At 42.1% G+C, this 8377-nt stretch overlaps 2 protein-coding genes across 3 annotated transcripts in view; one reads left to right on the top strand and one right to left on the bottom strand.

Moving 5' to 3' along the window:
- The window catches only part of kcng4a (potassium voltage-gated channel, subfamily G, member 4a), a 22290-nt gene extending 19442 nt beyond the window's left edge, over positions 1 to 2848 (bottom strand). The window contains exons 1-2 of the mRNA XM_012842477.3: positions 1715 to 2848; positions 1 to 307 (exon numbers count right to left, since the gene is read on the bottom strand). The exon at positions 1 to 307 is cut by the window's left edge and continues 655 nt beyond it. Of these exons, the coding sequence (XP_012697931.1) occupies positions 1 to 95 (95 nt within the window). The 5' untranslated portion in view covers positions 96 to 307; positions 1715 to 2848. The remainder of the gene's footprint in view (positions 308 to 1714) is intronic.
- A 2384-nt stretch (positions 2849 to 5232) lies between these two features.
- LOC116220023 lies at positions 5233 to 7562 on the top strand. 2 transcript variants are annotated; one of them, XM_031564920.1, is made up of 5 exons: positions 5233 to 6136; positions 6291 to 6458; positions 6694 to 6789; positions 7150 to 7489; positions 7546 to 7562. In XM_031564920.1, the coding sequence occupies exons 1-4, from the start codon at positions 5783 to 5785 to the stop codon at positions 7459 to 7461; spliced, it is 930 nt and encodes a 309-aa protein (XP_031420780.1). In that variant the 5' UTR covers positions 5233 to 5782; the 3' UTR covers positions 7462 to 7489; positions 7546 to 7562. The 2 variants fall into 2 exon arrangements, with proteins under 2 accessions (XP_031420780.1, XP_042563384.1); XM_042707450.1 differs by lacking the exon at positions 7546 to 7562 and having other exon boundaries at positions 7150 to 7507.
- The last annotated feature ends 815 nt before the right edge of the window (positions 7563 to 8377 follow it).

Raw genomic sequence — 8377 nt, 5'->3', positions numbered from 1 at the left:
GTCTCTGGGATCTCGGTAAAGATCTGGTCCAGGCTGCTGTCGTCGCTCATCGACAGGTTGCTGAAGTCGTGGTTGGCGTTGCTGATGATCGGCATGGCGACGGCTGGCGTTCGGGGGCGACAGGGCCGCTCCCGGGGTCAAAGGTGAGGGGTCAAAGGTGACAGGTTAGGGACAGTAGAGAGGCTGCATTAAACGCACCCCCTCTTGGGAATGGGGCGTTCATCCGATGGGGGCTGGGGGTGATGGGGCCTCAGTTTGCCTGCTGCTGGGCTCAGCACAATTCCGAGCAGTTGATGTCACACACACACTGTAGAAGAGACGGGACAGAAAAACACACTCAGCCCTCAACGACATCTTCTCTATCTCTTCTCTATCTCTCTATCTATCTCTTTTGTGTCACTCTTAAAAAACAGATACATCTCAGGTATCTCCTATGTACAGTCACAGGAGTTATAACACTGTTCCCAGAACTGTTTATCAACAAAACAGTATATAAATACAGAAAACCAATACATGGTCATACTATTAAATGTGGTCTTGGAATACAGGGATGTCCACCAAATAACTCATGGTTGCTGTCTGGTTACCTTATATGTAGAAAGTCATGTGCAGTCTTCCATGTTGGAATCAAAAGCAAAATATTTAGACTAGTGATATTCTCAAATTTAGTTTTCTATGCCAAGCTCGTTTGAAACACTTGACATCAGCTGTGACGGCGCACTGAAAAAGAGTTAACCCTCCGTAACCTGGGTAACGCACTGGGAGGAGTGAATCAAGGGTTGAATACACAACGATAATCCTTGAGGTGTGAGAAGAATTTAATACGTCGCTACTGAACGTTATTTTTGTGGCAACATCGCTACTGGCCGTTACTTTGGTGCTGATCTCAAATGTGTGGTGGAATGCTGTTATGGTTGCTGTTAACTATTGATTAAAACTACCAATTTGTTCTCTGTTACAAGAGGGTTAGTTCTACTCTGTGGCTGGTGAATTGAGTAACGTGTTTTAAATGTGTGCAGTAGTGTCACCAGAACATTCTCAGCTCGGCGCAGTGCACAGACATGTTCTGCAGACAACCGCATAACTATGCATCTGTTTCTGTCTTTATTTTGACTGAAACGTATGGAAATGTCACGTTTGCTATACGAAGACCAAGACTACTGTAGAGTGTGCTCCACACGCGCAAGTTAGAATAATTGCTCTGCCGATAAACGAACATCCCCTGGAATACGAAATTATCTACAGGACCGAAGCGGGGCACGAGAGGCATCCATCACATTACGGACACCTTCACTGCAAACGGTGCCTACATGTTGAATAACAAGTCGTTCCCCACTTAATCTATCTTCACGAGGCAGGTGGGTAAAACTAATTCTGACTGGCAACTGCAAGTAATTAGACGTATAGAATTCAAATTGTTCCAACTTTCCCCAGTAACATCCACGTTACAAGTTATCGTCTCAGTGTCCTCAGGTATACCAACTTTATCATCCTCCAATACTGTTTCAGAACACATCAATCATGCGCGTCAAATTTACAGAGTTGAATTTAAAGTAGTCATAGCAAACGACTTTAAACTCGTGGTTGTCAGTCGAGATATATGGGTCTATCGGCTACTTTGTAGAATGTACTGTAAAAAAATAATCCTAATCAAGTTATAGAGCGTCCGAACACGGAAAATTGTAGTCAGTGGAAAATAAATGCTACCTCTTACCATCCTTTGGAGAGACAAGGCATCCCAGCTCTCGGTAATCACTTTTTGATAAACGGTCAGCGCCCCGTAATAGTCCACAGAGTCTTGTATTCCAACCTCTGGACCCAGGGATATTGGGAATATCCGACTCAGTCCACTCCAGACAGTCGACCTTTTGTGACGACCATTTCTTCACCTCTCTCAAAACGCGTAAAACACTCTGCGCTACGCAGAAGAGAGGCTAGTGTCCCGTACGCTGCGCGCTGCTGCAGAAACTGTGTGTGTGTGTGCGTGCCTGTCAGCTTGCGTTCAAGTTTGCGAAGTGCTTGCGTGTTTCATAACATTATTTGGCTCAAGTACCCCGGTAGCCGGTACGCAGTAGCACCGAAGTCACACCGGCACAGATGGTCTCTTTCTAGTCGAGAAATTACATTCGGGTCCAGCGGATAGAGATGAATGACTTCAGGGCGATCTACTGTACGCCTCCGACCGGATGAGGGCTCCGCACAGTCACATACTCAGCTCTTCTCTGATGCGGGGCACTGGGGGTGACTTCATATCGAGCGGCGCTAATTGCATCTTTTCACTCGTCAGCAACATGCGATATCTACCAGTATGTGTATTCCTTGTGTATTCTCTGTTCTCTTGTTATGGCAGTAGTTAGGATTGTGTCGGATAAAGACTCGAGTCCCTAAGTGACAATAGGCCAGTCCTCAATGCGAAAGAGATTTATAAGATAAACTAAAACTTCACTGATTTCAACACAACCAGAAAGACTGCAGTTTACAATTGGAGTCGTTTGAAAGTCATGGACTAATCCGGCACATATAGTTATAGGAAATGTTGAATTATGTGAACAGCACATGTATAATAGGCTACAATAAAGGACCTTATCATGCATTTTCCACATAAGCAGGACCCAAACCTCCAGGGTTGTTGGATCTAATGGAGGAGTGGCATTCAAACATCCTTTCGTGTTAGACGCCTCGCCTGCGTGCCGGTGAAATTGCAAATTTAGCGGAGAGAGGAGGTAGGCTACTCTAACAGGCAGAGAGAGCGGCATTAACTGCCCGCACACGCTCCTCGTCCTTGGAAAAACTCGTTAGGTTTCTAGACGAACGCCCGGAGGGGAAACGCGCAAACAAGCTAGGGCTTTGCGGAACTCCGCATACACTGTAAACCCGAACGTCCAAAGTAATTAAATAGATTAAGTAGTGTATACTCAAAGTTTTAGAAAAAGTTCTACTAACTTAATTATGTCAAGTTGGTGTAACATGTTCTTCCTTTTTGAGTAATTTTAACTAATCATTTTTGATTAAATGGAACTATTTTGTGTATAAGTAAGCATTACTTAAAAACATAACTTAAGTAAAAATTAATAGAGTTAAGTAATTGCATGCTAATAATGATAAAGTCCTGTTATTTCTATTGTTTCAAAAAAGGGATGATTTAAAAATAAACCTAATTTATATAGCACATGCTAAAATACAATAAAATCTCAAAGTGCTTCATCAATTCGTCATTTTTTTATTTTTATTCTCAATAATTTTTACTTAAGTGTTAAGTAGCTGCAGGGATCATTATTTATTCCAAGTTAATCTCTGATTCGCCTTCCGAAGCAGAAGGCGGTGCTAATGCGCATACTACACTGATTCCTTAGCTCTGGAAAAAAAAACTGAAAAGTTTAAAACGGTTGAGAGTTTGGCGGGAAGCAACAGAAGGCCTGCAGAAAGTTACTACCTACACGGCAGCATTCAGGCATTACTCGACTTACTGTAAGTTTTGAATGTTAATATTTATTCACTTTTACTTCTTTCATACATTTGTTGGTGTGTTTGTCTCAAAGAGCGTAGACCTTCTCTAAGCCCCCGCCCTTCACTGGCTTATCACGGGAGTCTTGTAGGGCATTGCCAACTTGGTGACGTTAAGTCAGATATAGGTTAGCTGCTAAAGGGCTAGCCACTTAGCGGACCACTAATGTTACACACTCCAGTCACTAGACTATTACGGCTGCGAGCAACCATATTCTTCGTGAGTGGTCTTGAATGAATCCTGGCGACCTAAGCTTACAAGCAATGGTGTGCGGCATGATTATATTATGTTTAAGAATTGGGTGTTTAAAACATTCAAAGAATGTGTTGCTAGTGCTACCCCCCACCCCTCATTCCGCTAGCAGCCACAGCGTGTTTTTGGGGGACTTTCCCTTCATGATACAGACTAAAATTGTATTTGCCATAAGTCTCAGTTTACTATTGATAGATGTATTTTGTATTGGGTAACGTATTTTAACGTACTAAATGGAACTTGCACCTAATAGTGAGGACGTGTAAATGTTAAGTTATAACTAAGTGTTACGTTGAAACTCTGCTTGGTGCAACCGCTTATTTTTTAGTAGTGCGTAAAGTCGAACGCATGGGCCATTTACGTCCACCGTAGCCTTTTTAAAGGTTATTAAAAGAGCAATGAACGAGCATAATAGGGCCTCTTTAGCTCAAACTGAGTTCCTACACTAAGAGTTCACGTTCAACTGCCCGCCCACTTGTGCTGCGTCGTTTTTAAAATAAAATAAATGCCATTATTGTTGATTAACCATGCAGATAAGTGGCAAGTGCTGCTGCTTTTCGTTACAGTAGGCTAAGGTTAATTTTGCTTGATGGCTTTAGTAGCTTGACAACTGGGGATCAAATGAAAAGATCATTAACAGGGAATTTATGAATGGAAGTATTTATAATTTGACACTCTTTGAATGGCTTTCTAATTGTTCAGTTTCAGATCAGTTTATGCCCTTTCATCTCCCTGTTCCAGTTTCATGAAGTTAAGACAGTTTAAGGAAGACAACTGGAGATGTGATAAAGATACCAGGTAATCCAATGAATGTGAATTCCTCTATCAACCACCCCTCTTTCATTAAGACATTTCATTCAAGATTTGTCTTAAAAAAATGTTTAAAAACTCTGTTTGGTTTCAGCTCTACCAGAGGTTTGCTCAAGTACACATTACGAGAACAAACAAACTAGTGACACAATCTACAAGACAACAAATGTGACCATTGAATGGCACAGACTATGTCTGTGGAATGTTTCTGTCTGGTAGGAGTCAGTGGTGGACTGTCGAAATTTGGCAAATAGAAGAGATCTTTCTTGTGAATCACAACGTATCTTTTCTGTGTTGTGATTATGACTCCTGGTATGTAGAACATCTACGGTCCTATGAGCTGTCAACTGCAGACATAAGCCTGTCGATCCAACCTGCAGTCTGGTCTGAATGATACAGTCCCTCTCTCTGCATACAAGATAGACGGCTCGCTGCTGCTGACCCCAAGCGGTTCATTCAAGTGAGACAGAACTGAGTTCAGGTAATAATGAATGGTTCTTTTATTTATCAGTTATTGTGTCTTTATCACTCTCAGTGGAATTAAGCAATTTATAAGCTGTATATACTATAAGCGGTACTCTTTAACAATCTGATTTTGTCTTTTCATTAGCACAATGGCAGCTGCATCCCCACAACCAATGATTCTTCGTGTTGTTGAGACCAGACCAGGCTAGAAAATTAAAACTCAGCTCACGACCAGCCTCTGTTGATGCACTGATCAACATTATAAAAGAACAGCTGGAAATCAACCTTGACTTCGATTTGCTTTACGAAGATCCAGACTTTGAAGGGAAACTTACTTCCCTTACAGACATTGAGGAATTGCCACAAAAAGCTGTTGTGCACATCTCACTTTCACAAGACTCCAGCTCTATTGCATCTACTGTTCTACTTTCAGATGTGTCATCTCCAGAGCGTCTCAGCAGGTGGCCTCCAGGTCCTTTCCCTGTTCCCACATTTGCATTTGATGTTGAACTAAAACTTAGAGATGGAAATGCGGAATATAAGAAGAACAACACGCACCTTAAGTTGACAAGAGACCTAAAGCACGACATTTTAGAAAAGCTTGCATCTACTATATATGGTTTTAAGGCTTACCCAAGTGATAAAGAGATTGCAAAGGCTGCTGAGGCTCTTGTAGCCAAACATCCCTGCTTGAAGGAAGCAGGATCTGAGACTGGCTGGAATGGATGGAAAAACTCCATCAAGTTTAAGATGGGCAATTTCAGGAACAAGATGAGACGGGCTGGATGTCAGGAGGTCACTGTTAATGCTGGAAAAAGAAGTAGAAGTTATCCTGAAAATGAATCTTCACATTCCAACATTAAAAGACCCAAGCGAGCAGAAGTCAACTTCCTACCAAACTTTCCCCAAGGAAAGGATCCTTCAAGCCTTGAGCAGTTGAGGCAGACAATTGTTGAAGAAGTCAAGAAGACTGAGAAGAACCTGCCCCTCATTAGAAAGATGATGGAGACCACATTTCCCCTACGCCGACAGACCATAGTGATGTCCTGCCCACCAGTGAACGAGCTCATGGACCTCTGGCCTGCTCTCAAAATAGAGTCTGAGGTAATATGGATCAGCGCTCTCTTTTGAGAAAATAATTGTGATTCTTACTTATTTGGCTGCTATTTTCTGCTTTATAAAGGTGTGCTAGATTCTTCAAATTGAACTGTTTTTTTAAAGTGTTGTTGCTGTATTCTCCTGCTACATTTTAATGTAGTTGTATGCAGAGTTCCAGCGGATTACGAATCAGAACCTGCCCAACACATTCTATGCTGAGCTTGACCGCCATCTTCCTCGACTGATGACCTTATTCAGACAGAAGGCATCAAAAACTGGAAAGACAGCAGATGCTCTGGCTGAAATTTTAAAAATCCACGATGAACTGGTAAATAGATTATTACACACTTCATAGGTTGAACCGGTGGAACTTTGAACATGTTCAATGACTCAAATGAGCTTTGTGAATTTTGCAATTAGTCCACTTTGTGTTTGCCATTTGTCTGATTACATTAAAGATGTGAACAGGTTATTTGTGAACATATGTTCTAATTGGACTGTTTAAAAATCAGCTTTGTTCAGTAAACTCTTCAGTATGTACAATTCTGTTTTTATCTTAATAGGAAATCCATGACATCCACACCAAGCGCATTACTGTTCTCCACGCCCTTCCAGTGTATCTGCACGAGGACGTTTCTGGATTTTTCAGAACCTGCACAGTGAGTCTCCTTAAGTCACTAACGGATTCTACTGTGTATAATGTAAACTGTCCATCAAAATACTAATATCTTTTAGGACTTACCTTTGTTTAGTCTACCCATACAGTTTCCATGTATTGGCAAGTGATAAGATGTTAAGTAAAACATTTTCCTGTAAATGTCCTTTAGCTTGGTTTCAGTCTCTCTCACACCACTTAGGTTCTCTGGTAATTTGGCTGATTCGTGTGTGCAGAACATGAATCTTATGTTTTTCACCTCTTACAATGAGACCCAAGTCTCCCTTGGGTCTCATTGTGTTGGTATTGGTTTAGTTTAGTTTTGTGTTAGTTTGTGATTAGCATCTCTTTTTCAATCATTCAGGACGAGTCTGATGAGCTGGAGCTTGATGGCGTTGCAGTGGCCCTCCTTACGGTCATCAGTGACAATGACACACGTCCAGTTCACCACCACCCTGTGAGAATCTCTGTAATCATTGAAAGTGATGCCGTGGTCAGCCTCCCCAGACTTAGCGATGCCTTCCTGGTAATCTTTGGACTGATATATGCACTACACCTCAGCTACCCCAAAGCACTGACCAACACTTTTGAATTCACTGAAAAGATTTTACTTGGTCTAGAAAGTGGTAAACTGTCACCCAGGTTGCAGACCCTCAAGAATGACTTGTTGATGTAAGTGACTGATGGAGGAGGTGGAGAGGGAGGTGGAGAGGAGGAGGAGAGGGAGGTGACTAATGGAGGAGAGGGAGGAGAGAGGGAGGTGACTGATGGAGGAGGTGGAGAGGGAGGAAGAGGGAGGTGACTGATGGGGAGGAGAGGAGGTGACTGATGGAGGAGGTGGAGAGGGAGGTGACTGATGGAGGAGGTGGAGAGGGAGGATAAGAGGGAGGTGACTGATGGAGGAGGTGGAGAGGGAGGTGACTGATGGAGGAGGTGGAGAGGGAGGTGACTGATGGAGGAGGTGGAGAGGGAGGTGACTGATGGAGGAGGTGGAGAGGAGGTGACTGATGGGGAGGTGGAGAGGAGGTGACTGATGGAGGAGAGAGGGAGGTGACTGATGGAGGAGGTGGAGAGGGAGGTGACTGATGGAGGAGGAGAGAGGGAGGTGACTGATGGAGGAGGAGAGGGAGGCTTTGATTTTGATTTATAGATGTTTTTATTTATTTTTCTATTTAATTTTAATATTGCAGTGTGCTAAAAGGGAGCGGGCAAGACAATGCTGTTCAATATTAGATGTTCATGACTTTTGATTTTGAGTAAGTTAAACTCAATGTAATTGAGGTAATCAATTGCCTCAAAATTTTAAGTTTTGAGTCACATCTTTTTAAGTAAACAATTTCAACATATTTGACTACTGTGTACTTAAAACAATGACAACACAAAACTAATAAACTTGAGTTGTGTTAACATAAAATGGTGTGGTTGTGTACTTATTCTTTTAAGTTCTGTGAACTTATTCCAGTGGTTTCAAAACTGGAAATTTTAAGTCTTAATAACTGAAAATAATTGAGTTGCCTTAACAGAAAACTGTAAGTCATATTGACTGCAAATATTTGAGTTGAGCTAAATGAGCACTTTAATTTAACTGTTAT

This window comes from Clupea harengus, chromosome 3 (genome assembly GCF_900700415.2).
Source record: "Clupea harengus chromosome 3, Ch_v2.0.2, whole genome shotgun sequence".
Classification (NCBI taxonomy): Eukaryota; Metazoa; Chordata; class Actinopteri; order Clupeiformes; family Clupeidae; genus Clupea; species Clupea harengus.
This window is presented reverse-complemented; position numbering and strand designations above follow the sequence as displayed.

What these genes read in the sequence shown, in the direction of transcription:
- LOC116220023 (XM_031564920.1), top strand. Translation starts at nt 5,783, where the DNA reads ATGGGCAATTTCAGGAACAAGATGAGACGGGCTGGATGTCAGGAGGTC. An exon ending in CTCTCAAAATAGAGTCTGAG is followed by an intron (nt 6,137 to 6,290) that starts GTAATATGGATC and finishes ATTTTAATGTAG; the next exon opens with TTGTATGCAGAGTTCCAGCG. An exon ending in TAAAAATCCACGATGAACTG is followed by an intron (nt 6,459 to 6,693) that starts GTAAATAGATTA and finishes TTATCTTAATAG; the next exon opens with GAAATCCATGACATCCACAC.